Below are 20,021 nucleotides of genomic sequence, written 5' to 3'. Positions count from 1 at the left end.
CCTCTTGTAAGGATTTGAAGCCAAGCACATCCAGGGATTCAAACTGCACTGGGTGCTTCCATCAAGTTGGGGGCAGATCTCTGCTTTAGAGCTGTGAAGGGCTCTGAACTGTGTAGAGGTGGGTGTGCTTCAGAGGGCAGGTCTGAGCAGCACAACCAACCCTGCTTCTCCGTTATGTTGCTCAAACTCTTAAATAGGGCTATGGTCAAAACCCAAAGACCACTGCAAATCCCAAGGCCTATGACCCCCCAGCTTTACCTGCCCAACACCTGTCTGTAGGATCTTCACTCCCACCTCCGTCTCCAGCTGTGGCTTCACCAGTGCTAGATGGGAAAAGGGGACAAAAAAGGAGGGACAGCTGGCAAAAGGGCAAAGGCAGGCAGACAGTTGCTGGGGGAGTGAAGCCTTTTGAGTGGCCGAGGGAGTGGTGTGCTAATTGCTATCTCTGGATCACTGCCATGTTGCATGATAGCCTTCCTTACTTTGTTTACTAAAGGCAGCTGCCTTCACTGATGTTTGCCTATTGCATCTGAAGGAAGAAATGGATACTCTGCACATGGACATTAACTGGGCAGGTGGACAGCAGGATAAAGGGTGGCCAAGCACCAAGTCAGGAGGGAGTACAATGTTGTAGGGCAGGAGTGGGGAAGCTGTACTCCTCCCAGCCTTGCTGGTCTACCTCCTCCCTGACTACTGAATATGCTGGCTCCAACTAATGGGATTTGGAGTCCATCTGGAGTATTCTCCAGCCCTCCTGTTCCATATCTAATTGAGAAGAACCACTAGAGTCCTTCTAGATCCAGGATGGCGAAATGAGTCTGTAACCAGATGCATTATAGAATCATAGAATCATAGAATCATAGAATCATAGAGTTGGAAGAGACAACAAGAGCCATCGAGTCCAACCCCCTGCCAAGCAGGAAACACCATCAGAGCACTCCTGACATATGGTTGTCAAGCCTCTGCTTAAAGACCTCCAAAGAAGGAGACTCCACCCCACTCCTTGGCAGCAAATTCCACTGTCAAACAGCTCTTACTGTCAGGAAGTTCTTCCTAATGTTTAGGTGGAATCTTCTTTCTTGTAGTTTGGAACCATTGCTCCGTGTCCGCTTCTCTGGAGCAGCAGAAAACAACCTTTCTCCCTCCTCTATGTGACATCCTTTGATATATTTGAACATGGCTATCATATCACCCCTTAACCTCATGTGTTGCAACTATCGTTTCAGAGTCAACTTACCAGCCCTGTTGGCCACATCACCCAGAGACAGGTTTTGGTGGTTTTGACGGATGCGGAAGGTGAGAGCTGGGCCCACAACACTGCAAGGTGAAAGGTTTGAGGTTACAAGGTGTCCTGATTCCATCATAGCACAATATACACCCACAAAGCAGGTTGCCTCTGCTGCTTTGTGTATCACCATGTTCAACAATATCCAGTGCTATTTTTCTAGAAAAAGAGGTGCCAGGACTCAACCTTGTTCTCTTATATTAGCAATGGCACCCACCTGAGGTGCCGGAACTGAGTTTCACTGATTTCTGGCTTTAAAAAAAGCCCAGGCAATATCTAACCTTCTAATCTCATGACACCTCCTTTATTTACCAATTAGGAGCTTGGAGTCAGGCACTGTAAAGGCCACCTGTGTTTTGTCTCAGGCCAAGAAGCGATATCACAATCATAATGTTGGGTATGCAGAAGGGTTGGGGGCCTAGTTCCAATTTCAATGCAAGCATGCAACAATATGAGAAAGGGAAGGAAAGAGAGACTGTGGCCACAATGTCCTCCAGTTCCTTGCCCACTTTTAATAAAAGTTGTGTCTTCGGTATAAGCCAGCTGACGCAACAACTTCCAATGCCACTTCAGGTAACCGTATTTATATAAATAGGCAAGCGCCTTGTGACCATCCAGCAATGGGAACCTGCCAGGACAGGATACATTAGCTACTTGAAAAGCATTGCGGAGATCCCAAAAGACCCCTCAGTCTTGGGAAAGGCATCTTCCTCAGGATATGCTTCCAGAACCCTCTCCAGCCTGCCTCACCGGGCTCCTCCCCTTCCTGAGGTGTCAGAGGCAGCAACACACTCCTGTTCCTTATGGATCCCCACCTCTCAGTTAAGTCCCAGTAGCACTTGCCTGATGTTGATGAAACTGGCAGTGGACAAGTGCACGTGCTCAGCCAGGATCTCCAGGAGCCGGATGCCAGCAGCAAGACCCAGTGGCCTGCAGGTGGTGGAGACAGAGGAGAGGCCAGGAGCCAATGGGAAAAGCATGCATGGGAGAAACATTGGGAGGCAGAAAGCGGGAGGGCAACACTTTCCTTGTACTGGTATACAACAAGCGAATGCCAACAACCTCCTGCCACCCACTCTAAGGAAACACCTAAGCAATGTAGCCCATGAGAGCTGTCAAGACAACCCAACAATCTGAACAAGATGGCAAATATGTGTTGGGATTAAAGTCCAGCTTTGCCCAAGTGCAACAGCAAGAAGCCATAGGATTTGAGGGAACAGGTGTTGAGAGAAGAACATTCCTTGTTCTCCCTCACTGAAACTTCATTTCCCCACATGCCTGATGCCCTTCTTCATGTGCCCGCTCCTCCACAAGAGGTCCAGAGGGTGGCAACACAAGAAGAGGCCTTTTCTGTAGTGGCTGCCCACTTGTGGAATGCTCTCCCCAGGGAGGCTAGCCTAGCGCCTTCATTACGTATCTTCAGGTGCCATACGAAAACGTTTCTCTCTAACTAGGCCTTTGGCTGATTAATCATTCTATGGCTTTTTAAATGTGCTTATGGGAGCAGGGTTCTTTTTAAATATATTTTGTGTTATCATTTTGTGCTTTTAAGTTGTGAACTGCCCTGTAATCTTCAGCTGAAGGGCGGAATACAAATTTAATGAATAATAATAATAATAATAACAACAACAATAATAGTGTGTCTTGATCTCGTGCCTGTGTTAGACAAGCACATGCATTTTTACCTCTCAAATAGTACCCTATCTCCCAAATGTTAGAGAGCACACACCTCGCCCCCACTGGCCTAACTCCTATTTCCTTGGCCCTCCTCCTTCCCCCCATGTCCCGCCCCTTCCCTCACTTTTGGTCAGTGACAATGTAGCCATATTCCTCAGCAGCCAGCGCTGTCTCTGGCCGGTCCTCATCCTTGCCAGGTCCCCCTACTGATGTGTGGCTCTTCTTCATCACTGCCACCTGCCTCTTGAGGCCAGCTGCTTCTCCCTCACCAGCACGGAGGGGCTCAGGTTGTTCTGGGGAAGCTGTCGTCATGGTTATTTTGGCCTTAGTTGGGCTAAGCGTCTCCCTCTGTGCCTGCACCTGCCCCTCTGTGGGCACAGCACTGACGTAGCTCTCTTGAGAGGGGGGTGGCTCCAGCTCCTCTCCATGTTGCATTTCAGCTTCTGTCACCTGAGGAGAAAGAGGCACATCACTCACCAGCACCTCAACACTTCCAACCTGCAACAACCAGCGATTGGGTGATCCCTCCTGCCCTCTACTCCAACCAAAGCCCCTGAATCGTTAACTGTGCCTGTTCATTATCAGCCTCAGGCTGGCCAACTCTGCCTTCGGGTCTCAGAGGCACACACCAAATCTTCTCCACAGGCTGTCCATCTAGAAACTAGCTGTGGAGGATTGTACTATAGGGGCTGGAAGAGGTTAGGTACAGGCCAAGTCTACTCCTCAGGGTAAGACGTTGGTTCATCAACTCAGGCTTCCCATACCGTTTGCCCCCTGTAAACTGTGTGAAAGCGAATTCCAACAATCTTAAGAGGGCCTTAGGAACTCTGGGCTGGAGACTGCCCTTTGCCTCTAGAAGGAGCTGCCTTACCCGCTTAGATTCTGGAGTGTCTGGTCCAAGCTTACCAGCTGGGGAGAGAATTAGAAGAGTATTTAGTTTCTAAGGTATGAGATCTTAAATCCTCAAGCCAACCTGGAAATCAAACTACCCACTTTGGAACCTCTGCCCAGTGTTCCCAGATGTGCAGGAGGGGGTAGGGTTGGCGTTTTGATTACATAGCAGTAAAGGTATTCTGTACAGCAAGTACACGCTCCCTTTCATTACTACTTCATGGGCTCCACAGCTAAGCACCAACACAGAAAAACAGGTTCTGGATAGAGCTCCAACTCAGATTTATCCCCAGATTGTGAGGAGCAGGGCTAGATCAGCACAGTAATAGCACAGCTCGGCCCTTGTCAATGCAGACATAGTCCGGATATTGTTCTATGTTATCCCCAGACACACACAACCCTCTCTCCATCTCCTCTCCTTCAGCTATAGACATCCCAGCTGCCTCTTCTCCCAGATCCTCTTACATATACCATCTTGCCGATCTTACCTGGACTCCTGAGGAGCCGGAGAAGACCAGCAAGGGAGCTGAGATGCTGGGGAGTGAGATCCTGGGGCCTGATGCCATAGCTGGCAAGCACTGCTGCCAGCCTCTCTAGTGCTCTATCTGTGGAAGGGAAATTGGGGAAAGAGGGAAGGTGTTGCAACAGCAGCCCCACCAGCACCAAGGCTTCTAGGCTGAGATAACAAGCTACAACAGGGGTGGGGATCCTGCGGCCTCCATAGGCCTCCCATTAATCTTGACCGTTGGCCAAGACTGACTGGAGCAGATGGGAGGAGTCCAACAGCATCCACAAGAGCACAGATTCCTCACCCCTGAGCTACAAAGTGCTTGAGGAACCCCTTAGTGAAACACAGGTAGGAACAGTCTCACCTGGCTCTGCCAGGAGTGCCCGGGGCTCCCCTCTGTATTCAGAGCTGTCGCCATAGTCCGGAAAGGGGCCATCCATCCTGGAATCGTGCTTCTGCTGCGCCATAGTTCTCGATTTACCTGTCTGCTCCTGTGTTAGGTAAAGTGCTCCCAGGTCCTGGAAAAGTTGACCTCCATCCAGTCCCTGCTGCCCCCTATAGGAGGGAGCAGTGCTGGCACCAAACAGGGCCTTAGAAGCAGCAGCTCGGTCCAGCAGAACAGGGTGCTCAGCGCTGTGAGCATTGGGGTTGTCCCGGAAGGTACCATCTGGGTAGCTGAACTGAACACAGGGAAACAGAAAGGCAATCTTGAAGTGTTCACGGCAGAGGGCAGCAGAGTGTGTCCTAACATGCAGCTAGACCCATTTTGTGCAATGTAAAAAAAACAAAAGTACAGTGCAAAATAAGCTTTTGTGCAGTTAGGCATATGGGGTTTAATAAGGAGTTGGTGGGTTTCTAAAAAAGAAATAGATGATAAAAGGAACTTTTAGGTTGAAAGAATATAGTAAAAAATTAGCAACTGAAGTGACTGATTGGAACTTATGGGTTAAAATAAAACACTATAAGCATCCCACCCCCTCTAAATATCCTTCATCCTAGCCAGCAAGAAACTTTTTCCAAAGGCAAAGTGGTGCAGTTTAGTATTCAGTGGCCTGCAGTCCAAGATCTATCATCAGCAGTCACAGTTCTGCTCAGGCTTTGAAGTGACTCCTTCCTACTCAACGCTTCAGTAAAACTTAGGCCTCCTAAGCACATTCAGTTCTCTCCGTTTGAACAGGCCACCTTGCAAATCACAGGACAGGCCCCTGACTCTCCTTCCAGCTCTTCGTGAAGACTCCTTGCCCTTACTCTGTATGCAGCACTGCTGAGACACACCTGGTGATGTGGATATGAAGATAAGAAGGGCTCCTTGTAGCCTAGCTCAGGCTGAGAAGCCAACAGCAGCTCCAGGTACCGCTGCAAGAGGACTGGAGGGAGAGGAGGCTGATGAGCTGTCTGGAGGGAGGCAGGCTCTGGTGGCGAAGAGGATTTCCTTGGAGACAGGTGACTAGGTGGGAACCTGAAAAGAGAACAGTCATGGACAATATATTATGCTATCAATATGAAGCTTGGCATCTAGAAGCTCCCATTTCCCAGTCCAACAAGATGTGTTTTTTGCCTGCTACAGTATTATCAGGGGCAGCGCCTCTAACTCTCTGTAGGGAAGTTTTCCCATCCTGATACAGTTAAGTGTTCTTGCATCGATGGCCACTGCTTGGACATCTTGTGGACATCATCATGGGGAGTTTCCAAACCTCATAGTGGGCTGTCTCTGTTTATTTTTAAGTCCTGCCATTTCCAGTTCTCTTCCTGGCACTTTTTGAGTTTGTCTCCACAATGATTTGCTGCCTTATTTCTTGGGCTCTCAAGAGTCTTTGCCTTCAAAACAGTTGTGTACAGAAAGAGGGGGGAAAGTGCCATAAAGAAGCAAGAGAAAGAAATTTTATAGACGTGGAGAGAATAAAATGTTGCCTTAAGATTTGTTCAAAGGTGGTTCTTACGTTGAGAGCTTAAGAACAAGACATTTCTAAATGTCTTGCAAGCTTTACAAGCTCCTGGAAGAGGAGTGTTCTGCTCTGAAATTAGTGTTGTACTAGAGCACTGGAGTCGCATGTCAAACCACCTACAACAGCTTCCTTTGCCTTGAATGTGGATAAGAGACAACAGACTTCTCTGTGCTTGTTTTTGTGTTTGAGTTGTCCCTTCTTAAAAACTGTCATTCTGAGGCACAGACAGATGACTATCAGCTAGGAGACAAGGGAGTTCCCATTTATTCTCCAAGAGACATTTCCCTCTCTCAGTTGTGATAAGCAGATATTGGATGAAAATTAATGGCAGCAACTCAAGTAAAAGCTCACATTCCAAATGAACTGTTCCCCTTACCTGTTCTCAGCTACAGACTCCCAGGGAGGTGGAAGGTGAAGTCTGGGGATGCGTTCCATCTCCCGGGAGATCACGTGTTGGGTAAGGTCATCCTGCCACGATAAACCTGCCATGAAGATGGAGAGCTAAGTCAAAGCATGGCCACAATAGCTAAGCATTGAATCCAGCGCTGAAACTATGAATATCATCAAATCCTTGGGAAGCAGCTGTACTCCAAAGAATGACCAACTGCAGAAACTAAGACTAAAGATTTTAGCACAGCATCTCCAAAATATAGGGACAGGTATTTGCCAGTAAAATACAGGGCCCCATCCATTTTATTGTGAATTGTATTGTGGCTGTTATATATGCTTCTCCTTTCAATACTGTTTGCACTTGCAAATTTTTTGGGGAAGATACACTGCTTTGTTTCTAAGTCCCACAACTTCCTGCTGAAATGCTGCACCTATTTATACCATAAATGTTCCCATTTACTTTTTGTCCTGCTTTTGTTGTGCAATAATGCAGCAATCTTGGGGAAGCATCACAGAACAACTAATAACGTGGATTGAGGCGTGGTTGGTCCACTTCTAATGCACTATTATTGCCACAATATATTGCAAAATACACACACCAAAAACAACAACAACATCCAGCTTGGAGGGCCCCATAGTCTGAGCATATGTTAGATGTGCCTGATTATCGTATGCATTTATAGCATGATGTCATAGCTCACTGCTAAAGCATCTGATTTGCATGCAGAAGATCTCAAGTTCAATGCCCAGCATTTCCAGGTGGGGCTGGGAGAGAATTTCGTCTGAAACCCTGAGAGCTGCTGCCACTGCCAGTCAGTTCACACAATATTGCACTAAATGGACAATACTGCACTAAATGGTCTCACTTGGTAGAGGGTTCAGTGGTACTTGGGGGTTGGACAGACTCCCAAGTAATGTTGCCAGGACTAGAAGAAGGGGCATGGAGTGCTCTTAATTCCCTCTCCTGGTTTGTGCAGAGCTGGCTCATTTCCCTCATCTTACGTTAATTCTCCTCCTCCTCAAGCACGGACACTTACCTTGTGCCATGAGATGCCGTAGCACATCCTGCAAACGCTGGAGCACAGAGGCTGTAACCTGGAAGTACGGCTTATCTCGAAGGGAACCTTCCTGGCACTGACCAAACAATCCATCTGCAAAGATAACATGACTATGAGACAGTGGTCATGCAACTCAGGGTGGAAAGATCGGTGAAAGGAGGGGGAAGAAAAAAGTAGGGTGAGAGAATAACACAGCTAGGCAGATGAGATGGTGGTTAGTAGGCTGCTGCACAGCTTATGGGGAGCTTCAATATAGGGTGTGAATACAATATGTCTCCAATGAATTTCACGAAAGTCCATCCTAAGATCATTAGATATGCAAAAGCTTGAAGCTGAAATACACTTTCCTGGAAGTAAGCCTCATTGAATTCAGTGGGATTTAGCCCAAGGCAAACCTGGATAGGATTGCACTAAGAGACAGGGAAAGTGAAATAATTTTGTCTTGTGAGCTTAAGCATGCAATCACACCTTTTACCATTAGATGCCCAAATGGACCAATATCACAACAAGGCTATAATTCATATGAGAAGCATCAAGGAGTATCTCAAGGAAACATGCCAACATGGAAAAGAGGCAAGCACTTGTCCCATTCTTGGGGCAGAAAGGCTTCCAGATTCTGTTGCACATGTGGTCCTCTCCCCCCCCCCAACAAATGCAGAAAGTCTATTTTAACACAGCAGGGGAAATAAGTGTACATCACTCTGCAGTAACAGGTGCTTTTCCTCCCTATGGTCTTAATGCCCTTAATTCCAATCCATCCCAAGCTGATTTACCTTGCACACAGACTTCCTGTTGGGAGCAGAGTCTCCTGTCAAATAGGCAGCCTGGAAAGAGAGTGACAGAGACACACCAGAGTTTTCCAGAGAGACAGTATTATAATTCATATAAGAGATGCTCCAGCTTGACTGCTTCGCAGGGGTTCAAATCTACTTGGCTACTGCAAATAGTATGTATTTCGAGACCATTGTAATTATATTACAATGTTTCAAATGAATAGAACTCATTTCTTTCTACCTTCAGGATGTCCTTACGTACGTATGATCTTGTTGGACTCAATTGCCACAGTGCAGTCACTGATGCATGAGTCGTATCCACAAAGAGCAGTGTGCTCCATATTGCGGGCCCAATTTTATGGAATGCCCTTCCAGTAGAGGTCAGAACAGGCCTCCTCCCTGTTGGACTTCCAGCACCTACTGATGACTGTTTAAATTATTACTCCAGCAGGCACTTAAACTGAAGTCTGATTTTATACTTTTAATAAGTGTTTACTTTTTTATACAAGGTATTTCTTTTACCCTGCTTAGACGTGACTGTTGTCAAGTGGTAAACAATAATAACAAGTTAAATAATAATCTAATCACACAGATCTATAGCTAACCCAGCAATAACCATCACCTTCAAGGACAATTCAGGAATACCATAAGCAATAGTCACCATGACTGAATAAAGAAGCTAGTGATTAACCTTTTTTTTTAAAAAAAAAAAAAAAAGGAGGGTTGACAGAAAATACAGGAATCCAACCGTTTGATAATGACATCGCCTGGATTCCTTTCTAAACCCTGATTGAATGAAGGATGCAAAAACAACTTTTAAACTTGTCAACGGTGCTTTATTGCTGAGCAAAAAGTCTGACTCAAGCTGTCTGCAAGGAGCTAACCATGGTGCTGAAACTTATCAGCCCCAATCTTTGCCACAACTGAGGCAAGGAAATTAAGTCCACTTGAAGAACAGGCACATATTCCCTATTCCCCCAAATATTAGAATGGCTTTGCTACAGGGGGCAGTGGTGGAGCAGCTCTTACTCTCATTAGCTGGGCCTTATCACTTAAAATAGTAAATAAACAGAGGAAAAGAATCAGGCAAAGTATCTGTGCAGCAAAGTTTCAATTAAAAAATCTCAATTAAAAATATCTGGGAGAACTGTTTCAGGAATTACCAGATACTGTGTATGGGTGTTAGGATATACCTTTCTGGAGGCAAAACCAACACAAAAAGGGCATTGCTGTGTTTTTTCCTTTGTTAAGTTTTCAGTATTTCCCACTCTTCCCCAACCCGCCCGCCCCAAATGGTGGCACAGCTTTCAAACATTTAGAAAATGACATTTAATAGCAAACAAGAGGGAGATGTAGAATGAAGTATATAAACTAAGAACGTTCCCTAAGGGTAGATTCATATTTTATGGAGCAGATGCCTGACATGTGTGTGTTTGTGTCTTTCAGCGACTACCATGAAACATGAAGAGCAGACTCTCTCTAAAGGCACAGGGACACACAGTATGTGCAACAAGGCTTAAATTGGACATTGCTCCCTCCCAGATATCTATCACCTGTGTGTGTGTGCGCGCACACACACACACACACACACACACACTTCATTTTATGGCAATCATCAAGGCAAACACTGCTATATAAGCCGTAGACATGATTGCCGTGTAAAATGTGAAAATCCCCAGAAGCTTCCAGGTGTGGCACTGATTCTCTGGGAGGAGAAAATACTGTTATACAACGTAGCTCACCCATCCAATATGGATACAGATACTGCTAGACTATACCAATAGCCCTGAGCCTACAATATCTATCCAGCCAAGCTAGGCTTGGTATTGGCAACTGACTGAGAACCATCCTTCCTGCCCCTTTGCCCAAGTGTTTATTATCCTCCTTTTTGAACCAAAAGGACAGGGCTTTCCAGTTACTGCAGTCACAGTTCTGGAGCTCTCTTCCTTGGAAAGCTCACTTAGCTATTTGCTTTTGGTGACTTGTGAATATATCCTTATTTCAGAAGGCATTGAGGGGTGTGTTTTAAGCATAAACAACTGCTGCTTGCATTTCTTCTCTTTTCAGTTTTTGTACTGAAGATCTTACTGCTGTTTTTAGTTACAGTTTTATTGTTAGTTTTATGTACATGTGTCTTCTAAAAATTTAAGAGCTGCCTTCAGTGATTTGTTAAAGCAGAAAGGCATAATAAAAATGTATTTTTAAAATGAATAGAGAAGGTGGCTAACAAGGACAAAATCCAAAGTGGTAATAAATTTTTAAAAACACACCTCAACAATTAAAAGGTCATATACAAGATAATGAAAGAAGTGGCAGAACGAATCATTCCCTGGAAGGCTAGACAGTTATGTTGACCAGGTGCCTCACCAAAGACTCCTTAGTAAGGTTAGCAACAGGAAAAACTAAAAAGTGATGTTAATTGCATGAAGGCAGCCAATGTGTTTTTGCTATATAAAAAGCAGCAGAGAGGGAAATTGAGCTACTGGGGGACAGCGAAGGTGAGGAGGAAACTAGTATGGCTCATAAGCTCCCATTGGCAGCAGTGGATGTTCCCTTGAAATGCAGGTATAGCAGTTTGAGCAGCATCGAGACCTTGGCAGGGAGAGAAGAGAATTAACCCTCCCCAGGCCCTAAATGTTTACCCAGCAGCATAGGCTTCACTCAGCTATTGGTCTAACAAAACCCATGCACATTAACAGCACTCACACAATTAAGGTTGATTCTAGTTTGGCCCTAACAAGTTGGGGGCCTGATTCAGAATTCCCTCCCTCCCTTGAACTGTGTGCACCAATTATAATTTCTTATTGTAAGCATCCTTGTGTGGGCTTGCCCTAAAAGATGGGATACAAACAGCTAAAATAAAACAATAAAATTATTGTCCCAGGGGCCCACCTCACAAGTGGAAAACCCAGGGGTTAACCTATTCCTATTCTTACTAAAAGCTACCCAGAGCGGTTCTGAAAATGACGAGCAGTGGGAGGGGGGCACTACTCCCCCCCCCCGAGATCTTCTATCAGGAGATAATCAGAGAGGCTATGAATCACACAGAGAAGTCTCTGGAACTGTGACGGATCGTTTGGCATTCCTGGAGTTCCAGTGCATCAGAACTGCACGGATTAATGCTACAGGTATCAAGACTGGAGAGAAACCTATGGGGGTCATCTTATTCAAAAGTGTGTAATTATAGTTTACACAGATGGGGGACGTGGGCATACAATAACCAACTCTGGCAAATGCTGGGTGCAAGGGACAGCCCATGAAGGCAGGTTGCTAGAAGGCGGTTTCACATCCACAGGGAGAAACGGTCTCAAAAGTAGATACGTAGTTTGTGTCTCTCTCTCTCTTCTTCATTTATAATGCCATGAAATGTAGAAGAAAGCAGTATAGGCTGCAGAGCACCAAAGCACAAAAATAGTAGGTCTCTTTGCCCATCAGCCACATCCACAATGAATATCACAGCTGCCCAGCCAGTGAGTCAGAGCAGGCCGCGGAAACACACTTGCGTTGCACTACCACTGACGTCTTTGTCGGTGTGAGTCAGAGGCCTCTAGAGGAATGGGATTCTGCAGCCAAGCACAGCAAGGATGGCTCTGGCTCTGTCAGCACACCTGTCCTAGGCAAATTCTAGTTACATGTTCAGCAGAGTCCAATATGGACCTTTCAAAATGAGATTTGAGCAAAAATGTCAAAAGATGCTGGCTGGGAATAGGTCTCAATCTCTACAGACGGCAGGTGGCAGCTCCTTAGAATCTGTCTACACCACCACCAAGGTGCTAGGCAGCATTGTTCCCCACAAGGGGGAGGAGGAGCACACTCTTGGATGAGGCAGAGCTCCTAATTAGGAAAGGAAGTCCCTTCCACAATCCTCTCTCTGCACATCCTTTCCTATTTATCCCAGTAGAACATTATTTATATTAACCAAGGGAGTATGCTGCTCCTACGTAGCTAACAGGGCTCAAGATCAGGGTAGTCCAAAAAGACAATGACAGGTTCTGCAAGCCCCTACAATGAAGCAATTTCCAAGTTTCATGGTTTCACCTTAATACCCCTCATTGGTCCAAGGTACTTCCTTTTTTCCTTTTCATCTGCTACAGCACAACCCATTCTTCCTCCTCTTGAGATCCTACACACAAATAACATGCCAGGGGAAATCCCAGCATGTTTCTTGGCACCTCCAAATGTCCACAGAGAATATCTTTAATCAAGAAGGGCTGTGCACTGCAAACCCCAAATACAACCAGGCCGGGTTGTGGCAAGTTTTCAGCTAGTGGCTCTTCCATCATACCAATATTTTTTGGTTGTTTGTTAACATAACAATTGGCATCTTGGATTAATTTGTCCAGCCTTTGCAACTAACTGCCCCTTGATATTTCTGAAAGGAAGAAATGGGCTAATAGCTTTAGGAAATAGTCACTTGTCATGTTGGGTGGGGTGGGGAAGATGGACAGGAAGAACAGCCTGGTTTTAGGGAAGTTTTTAATATTTAATGCTGTATTGTTTTTAACACTCGACTGGGAGCCACCCAGAGTGGCTGGGGAAAACTCAGCCAGATGGGTGGGGTATAAATAATAATTTTTATTAATATTATTATTATTATTATTATTTCCAAGAATTAAGAAGGGGAGCCAAAAACTTTCCCCATCTGCATTGAGAGGGAGATCCCAGGATAGACTGCTTGATCATTCTTCCCCAGTTCTGAAATCCATAGACATGGAGAAGAACTCTCAAAATGGTTGAAGACAAGAAGTTCCATCTGTGTTGCAGCCAGAGTTGATGTGGTGCAAGCAGTTGTTTAAAATGCCCCTGGCCTTCCTCAGTGCTTGGAGCCTTCAGGAAGCTACAGACCAAAATATTTATACATTGCAAGGCTGTTCTCAAGCCATGAACTGCTGCCTCATTCCTGCACTGTAGCTCGAGTATTCCCTATGAATGTGTGCAAGCCAGGATGTGTGCAAGGCCTGCAGAAGTCTTTCAGTGGGTCTCCTGGTATCACAAAGCCAGATTTCTTACCCAACCCCACACACTCCAAACAGATTGAGAAGACTTTGAAGTATTTTTAAAGCCCAGCTTTTCCACTTGACAGACATAGAAGTAAAAGAACAACATGATGGGAGATAGGACACTCCAGAACCTGACTGAAAAACAAGTTTATAACAAAGCCACAATATACACATTGTGTACACCCAGTATGTATGCCCAACATGCAGAGCTATTTTTAAAATGTATTTCATTAAACCTTGATATATTTTTAATGCTACATTAAAAATACATTCTCTCTCTCTCATACACACACACACATGCATACACAGAGAGATTAATATCACTGCAGATGCTGTACTGGCAATAGGATTTGGCTTCTAGTCAAAATGTGGAAGGCCGTGAGAAACTTGCTGTTTACAAATGCTTGCTGAAGCTGCAATTGCCTTCCCCCTGTAAACAGTACTTGGTGTTCAATTCCTAGCAGCTAATAAAGAACAGGGAAACAATTCTGCCACATTAGGATTCTCAAAGGGCAAGAAATGGGTTTTAGAAAGTGAATGAGGGAGAAATAGGCTCATGTGCAATATTTTGATTTTTGACCAGGGAAGAGTTCTTTGTCTGCTGCAGGGTTTCTTTAGTGTGTAGATGGACACAAAATGTGCAGCTGGAAAGCTAAGGGGGAAACTAGACACACTAGGTGTTATGTGTTATTCAAGCACTTAAATAACAGGCAATGTCAGGGACACCATGTACACAAACAATGTACAGGCAGAATATGCTCAGATTCCATTTCTGAGCTGCCCAAACCTCATTAAAATACCTTCACATTTTGGTCACAACCTCTCGTACTTCAGATCCATTTTCAGGCAGGTAATGTTGCATAGGTTTTCCTTTTCCACAGACAGCCAGGTCTTTCTTTTACTTCTGAGCACAATGTTTGCGCTCAAAATCAACTGCCCATCAGAACTATGGAGTCTGGTAGAGAGTATGCTGGCAAGGATCAAAGAGACGTTCTTGCAAATTGGTGACCAAACAAATAATTTTACCTTTCCATATTTTGGTCTCACTCTTGTGCAGCCACAGCTCAGTGCCTCTACAATCCTTTTCTTCTCCTCAGTTACTGCACAATTTTGCAAGTAGGGCGACAGAATGTCAAATCTAACCTGGAAAGCACTGCCTCAAACTCTTTACCATATACGCCAGTGCTGAATGGAGTCTGAGTTACATAAATCCGGTGCTATTGTTTTGCTGAGTGAATGAACAAGGCTGACTAAGTTTACAAATAACAACTTGCCACTATATTTAGGAAGCTGGTTGTCTATTGACCTGTTATGTGACAAGAAGAACCTTTCCACTTCCCCTCCTCTTCCCTGGATTTCAGATGATGTGCAGAAGTGTGGAAAGATTTTCCTCAACAGTTGGCACAACAATATAGGTGGGTAGCTTGCCATGTGGTTACATGCACATCATGGTAGCTAACCACTGGGTAACTGGTTATCAGTAGCCACCCTTTTTTCTTTATTTCAGGAGTGAAGAATCTGTGGCCTTCCAGCTGTTAGACTCCAACTCCCATTAGCTCCAGCTAGCATGGTCAATGGTCAAGGGTGATGGGAGTTGTAGTCCAACAGCATCCAAAGGGCTACCCCTGCTATATGAGTTGTGCAAATAAGTTCAGAAGAATAGGAAATGCTTCTGCCATCTTCATCCACGGCAATATGAATGCTGACATGTGGATTTTGGGCAGGAAAGAAAGGTACATATCTACCATACTCTGACACATTATTGCAGGTTGCCAAAAAGCATCCTATTCATTGACACTGATCTAGACTTCTAACATGTCATAGGAGGTAGAAGGAGTGGGACTTTGGTTGAACAACAAACATCAAGCTCAATATTTTTGCCTTCAAGCCTTCTATGTCTATAAACACACCAGGCAGAATTTTCTAAATGTGGTGGAAATCTCTTAATTTTATTAACCAATATTACCCCATGCTCATTACTGTCTAGTCTCAGACAGCTTTACCAGCATCCCCACAGGTCAAGGGAAAGCACAGGTCAAGTTTTAGATACAAAAAGCCAGCAAAGTATCCACACAGAAATTACCAACATGCCCTGGGGCTAGTGATAAGACCTATCCAACCCTTCCCTTAAATGAGCCAGTTCAGCTCTTTGATTTTATACCATCTGGCCACAACTCAAGCCTCCATGCCACCACAAGTGTCCTTCATGGTTCCTGTGCATTAAAGGCCCATGGCCCAAGCAATGCACTCATATTCCATGGCCATCACTGGGTTCGGTGTGAGGGATTTATCTCTCTCCCCCCCCCCCCATTCCAGCATTCCCATCTCCCACCACACAGTCTCTAATGCACCCTTACTGCCAAGCAGGGCAGGAAACTGATCAGCAAAGGAGTCCATTCTCAGCACCTAACCTATAATAGGTGAAAAGCTTCCAGTAATCATTCTACGTCAAAATTCATCAACATGGCAGATCAATTCATTCACTTCCCTCCTTGAGCATGGAATAAAGAGTTGCAGCTCCCTACGTTAACAGTTTCTCTCAAAACTAACAAGCAACAACCTTGGCCTCTTGAATGCCCCCCACTCAAGAGAGGCATCTAATAAAAGACAGCCTGCGAAGGAGGGTGGTCCAAGAGCAAACATCCAAAAGGTTCATGAACCTTCACATTTGTTCAGTGCATGGCTGAGTAGTGGTTCTGGAAGGCGTTGCTGTACATCCAACCTATTCAGCCAAGTGCACTGAAGCACTGAACCAAGATGCAGATTTGCCCAAGTTTGAGAGCTGCAAGGAAAAAGGAACACTGACCTTCCTGCACCATTTCCTGATGCAACCTCATTAAAAAGAAAAAGTGACCTATGGATTCATTTTGCAAATAAGGAACTGCCAAGAAGGAAGCCGAAATCAATAACCAGGCCCAGAGAGGGTACCAAGCTAAGCTTATTCCTCTGCACTTTTATAGCACTTGATGGAGAGAGCTCTGCTGTTTCCTAGAAGGAATCCCTCTCAGCATCCCAGCTTTCTTCAGCCAGTGAGAGGAAGGGAGGAAGGAAGGAAGGAAGGAAGGAAGGAAGGAAGGAAGGAAATTTCTAAAGGGGCACAGTGGATGTTTGCAACAGGCAGCTGGGTCAGGCTGGAAAAGGGGAGGGGGTGAAGAGAAAGGCCCAGCGAGAGAGAATGACGTCAGTGACTGAATTGAGGAGGAAAACACGGTGAGGGGGTGGGGAGAGAAGCGGTCTACTCTGGAGCTGAACAGAGAAAGGGGAGGCAAAGCCAGCCAAGGCTAACAACGCTGTGACGTGCACATGACAGGCTGCCACGCAAAATGGTGACAATCTCCCTTTGGCGGGGGCTGAAGCCGCACCAGGGAAAAGGAGGAAAACATCCCATGGGAGAGTGGGGTGCGTGTGGGTAGAGAAATACATCGACAGCTGTGCAAGGAAAAGGGGGCAACGGGGGCCGGTGGGGGGAGGGGGTAACCAGCACCAACACCCAGCCAGGACCCTAAAGCCCGAGGGAAAATTCTGGAGGATTCAGTAGGAGAAGCAAAATAGGGAAAGGGGGTGGGGAGACAGCATGGGGGGGGGGAGACGCTCCACTCCATGTTTCCAGCGGAACTGATGCAGACGTGTTACATGGGCTGTTTAAAGAAAACAACAACAACCAAGGGATCCCCACTTCTCACCGCCTCCCACTGGAAAAGAGCAACCTGCGGGAAGGGTAAGAGCGAAGGGGCCGGCATCTCCCTTCGTTCCCCCCACCTTTCCGTCTCCAAGAGCGACCTCCCCCCCCAAAACCCCCACCATATTTAATAGTCGAAACCCAACCCTCCTCCAAGGATACTTTTCCAATCCTCAGGGCGGAAATAAATTCGGATTTATTCGGGGGCGGGGGGAGATCAAGACTAGGGAACTCCAGTGTGCACGAAAAATAGGAAGCGGAGCTCCAGGCTGCCATATGGAAGCGAAGGGGCTGCCCCTAATCTCTGCCAGCCGGGAAGCAAGGAGCTCCTTGGCTCCTCCAAGACCCCCCCCCCTCCGCTCACCCCGCCCACTCCAGTTTCGAGCATCCCAAGCGAAGAAGCCTTCCCCTTCCCTCTCCGGCGTCCAGAGTCCTACCCTTCTGGCCACCCTCCCTCATTCCCGCCCGCTTGCATCCTCCTCCTCCTCGCCACCCCCAGGTGATCCATCTCACCGTGCAGCACTTGCAGCGGGCGATCCGCGGCAGCGCCGGCCCCGAGGAGCGGCAGCAGCGAGAGGAGGAAGCAGCCGAGCGCCCGGAGCAGGTTCCGCCACCGCCCCATGCCGGCCGGTGCCCCCGCGCTCACAGCCCAGGCAGCCGCCGCCTCCACGGCCGCTGCACCATCCTTAACCCGGCAATCAGCGCCCCCTCCAGGCCGAGACCAGGACGCGCACCTCCAACCAGCCAATCTCAATGAGCATGCAAAGCACACTCTGGGGCCCCAGTGACCTATCGCAACGCAGGGAAAGGACACGCCTCCACAGGGAAAGCCAATAATAAAAAAGCCACGGCCACACCCTGCTTGGGGAAAAAAAGTTACGCCTCCCTATTACACGAGAGGCCACGCCCCTCTCGCCTCGTATTATACTCGCCGCATTCTCAAATCCATGTTCCGCCTCCGACCAGTCGCACCGACTTCGCCAGGCGAGGCTGGCACACACCCCTCGCTGCTGATGCATTAAGTTACACCAATCGTTCCGTTAGCGGAGGCTGTTGAATTACACCTCCTGCAGGCAGGCGCAGCCACAGTCTAGGGTTTGGCCACATTCCACTGAAATCTCCACCACGATCCCCCCAAAGAGCGCAGCAACCAGAAATAGCTCTGTGTGACGCGCTCGGTTATAAATCGGCAGTGCCTCTTTTTCTACCTGAATGGGGAAGGGAGGTTAAGCAAACTGAATCCATTGGGGGGGGGGTTCCCTATATGTCCTATTTTTCCTATAGGTCCAAAGCTCCCGCTCTTCGTTCAAAAGGAATGATACAGGGGACTCCGCAAGGCAGTATTATGTCATTCCACTCTCACGTGATCCACAGACTTCTGCATATATCCTTGAGGATTCCTGCCAGATGGATTGTGCAGAATCGACCCTCTCTCCGTTGGTAGGGTAAAGCAGAACTCTAGATGATTTGCAAGCCAGCAAGGTGGTCTGGCTCCCAACTACTTAATAGCAGCTCAGGGCAATGAGGGTGTGAGTCTCTCTCTCTCTCTCCCCCTCTCTCTCTCTCTCTCTGTGTGTGAGTGAGTGTGTGACAGACAGAGAGAGAGAGAGAGAGAGCGCGCGAGCGAGCGTGCGCAGGTGCATTCACGTTCTTCCAGCAAGACTCTTCTTAATATGCTCTCTGGCTTCTAGAGGCCTGCACAATCATAGTAAACACATTTCCCCTAAAAATGGCCAGTAGTAAAATGGCTTTTAATAGACCTATTTGCCACTTTCTGAAGGAATGCCACCAACAAAAGTGAGTGCCCCCTTGCCTTCCTGATGCAACCTCATTAAAAAGAAAAAGTGACCTATGGATTCATTTTGCAAATAAAAGACTGCACCAGAAACAAGAGCACTTCTCAAAAGCAGAGCACGTGCACTTGATTCAAGGCCAGTCATCGCACACTCTCCTCACCAGTTCCAATAAAACAGGAAAGGCCCAATACACTCACTAGAGGGGCTAAGCCAGAACAACAGCCATTGTATTGAAGAGCCAATGTTAAGTGCTCCCAGCGGCGTAGCGTGGGGGGTGCAGGGGGGGGCGGCCGCACCGGGCGCAACATCTGGGGGGGGCGCGCTCGCCGCCTCCGGAGTCTCCGAAGAGCCTCGGGCGCAGGCTGTAGCACGCCCCCATGTCTCGCGGAACCGACGAGCTGTGCGTGCGTCCGGGCTGAAGGCATCCGGCAGGCAGCGGCTCTCAGGCGCTCCCCGCGCGTCAGGGCCGCGGAGGGCGCACCAGGCAGCCCCTCCTCACAGCCCCCCCCCCCCCCCCGCCGCTGCAGCTGCTGGGCCATGTTGCATTTTCCTCGCCTCTCTGCCCTCCTCCTCCACCAGGCAAGTGGCGTCGTTTGGCCGGCAGCGCCAGCGGCAACTTGCCTCAGATCACCTGACATGGACCCGCCGCCGTGGCTACCTTACCGTAAATACCCCAGCCCAGGCAGCAGCAAGAAGAAGCTGGCAGCGGCGGCAGGTTAGGGGCGCAAATTACTTGCCTTGCCCCGGTTAGGGGGCGCAAATTACTTGCCTTGCCCCGGGTTAGGGGGCGCAAATTACTTGCCTTGCTCCGGGTGCTAACAACCCACGCTACGCCGCTGAGTGCTCCTGCCAATTTTCAATGCAGAGCAGCTCCAACCCAAAAGATGCAAGTTTAGGCTCTTGTGACAAAATACCCTTAAGCAAATTCCCACGGTTCTGCCATTTTTTTTTTGGCATTCCACAACAGCAACTTTCATAGGTTAATTTAGTGGTTAATTTAGTGGCAGGAAGAGGGAAA

General features: G+C 47.3%; 1 protein-coding gene across 2 annotated transcripts in view; it reads right to left on the bottom strand.

The window, feature by feature from the left end:
- PTPRN (protein tyrosine phosphatase receptor type N) overlaps nt 1-17,945 on the bottom strand; it is a 33,922-nt gene extending 15,977 nt beyond the window's left edge. Inside the window, exons 1-12 of one of the 2 annotated variants that reach the window (XM_081839249.1) lie at nt 17,721-17,945; nt 8,529-8,579; nt 7,735-7,848; nt 6,684-6,789; nt 5,637-5,820; nt 4,726-5,041; nt 4,342-4,458; nt 3,834-3,871; nt 3,087-3,412; nt 2,129-2,215; nt 1,238-1,317; nt 259-323 (exon numbers count right to left, since the gene is read on the bottom strand). In XM_081839249.1, coding sequence (XP_081695375.1) covers nt 259-323; nt 1,238-1,317; nt 2,129-2,215; nt 3,087-3,412; nt 3,834-3,871; nt 4,342-4,458; nt 4,726-5,041; nt 5,637-5,820; nt 6,684-6,789; nt 7,735-7,848; nt 8,529-8,579; nt 17,721-17,829 — 1,593 coding nt within the window. In that variant the 5' untranslated portion in view covers nt 17,830-17,945. The remainder of the gene's footprint in view (nt 1-258; nt 324-1,237; nt 1,318-2,128; nt 2,216-3,086; nt 3,413-3,833; nt 3,872-4,341; nt 4,459-4,725; nt 5,042-5,636; nt 5,821-6,683; nt 6,790-7,734; nt 7,849-8,528; nt 8,580-17,720) is intronic. The other variant, XM_081839250.1, reaches the window with a different exon arrangement.
- Nucleotides 17,946-20,021: the final 2,076 nt, after the last annotated feature.

The sequence above is a fragment of the Podarcis erhardii genome, assembly GCF_964252035.2.
Source record: "Podarcis erhardii genome assembly, chromosome: 1".
Classification (NCBI taxonomy): Eukaryota; Metazoa; Chordata; class Lepidosauria; order Squamata; family Lacertidae; genus Podarcis; species Podarcis erhardii.
The sequence above is the reverse complement of the archived record's forward strand: the minus strand, read 5'-3'. Positions and strand labels throughout refer to the sequence as shown.